This window comes from Octopus bimaculoides, chromosome 30, assembly GCF_001194135.2.
Source record: "Octopus bimaculoides isolate UCB-OBI-ISO-001 chromosome 30, ASM119413v2, whole genome shotgun sequence".
NCBI lineage: Eukaryota > Metazoa > Mollusca > Cephalopoda > Octopoda > Octopodidae > Octopus > Octopus bimaculoides.
In genome coordinates, this window is record NC_069010.1 from 9,590,423 (window position 1) to 9,590,889 (window position 467).

The window sequence follows — 467 nt, forward strand, 5'->3', positions numbered from 1 at the left end:
TTGTATGTTTTGCAGGAATTGAATTAGGACTTAAACAAATTGAGCTGGATATTATCAAGGCTGACCATCCATGTGATACTATAGGACAGAGCTTCCAGATGCTCAAAAAATGGTTCAAGAAGTGTAAAACAAATGAACGCACATTCAAAACACTCAGAGACGCTTTTGAATTATTTCACTGTTATGATGCACTCAAATGTCTAGACAGTGTAAATGTTTAGTCTCAGGTCAACCAAATAGAGACCTATGATCAAATGCACTCCAGCCATGACCATCCTGTCTTTATCCTTCATGTAGATGAGCCAGAAACATATTGTCCAGTGTATTTTTCCTTAAAGTGACAAGGTATGAATTGTGGTGGATTTGGCTACTACTTCTAGCAGATCTATCTACCACAAAGAAATCCCTTTGCTGATATGGCTCACTTTGTTTTGTTTTGGTTTAGGGCAGGCCTTCCAAAATGGGGG

The 467-nt window shown here is 38.5% G+C and overlaps 1 protein-coding gene across 1 annotated transcript in view; it reads left to right on the top strand.

Annotated features, from left to right (window-relative positions):
- LOC106879217 (uncharacterized) overlaps positions 1-461 on the top strand; it is a 5,436-nt gene extending 4,975 nt beyond the window's left edge. Inside the window, exon 3 of the mRNA XM_014928694.2 lies at positions 16-461. Within this exon, the coding sequence (XP_014784180.1) occupies positions 16-221 (206 nt within the window). The 3' untranslated portion in view covers positions 222-461. The remainder of the gene's footprint in view (positions 1-15) is intronic.
- The last annotated feature ends 6 nt before the right edge of the window (positions 462-467 follow it).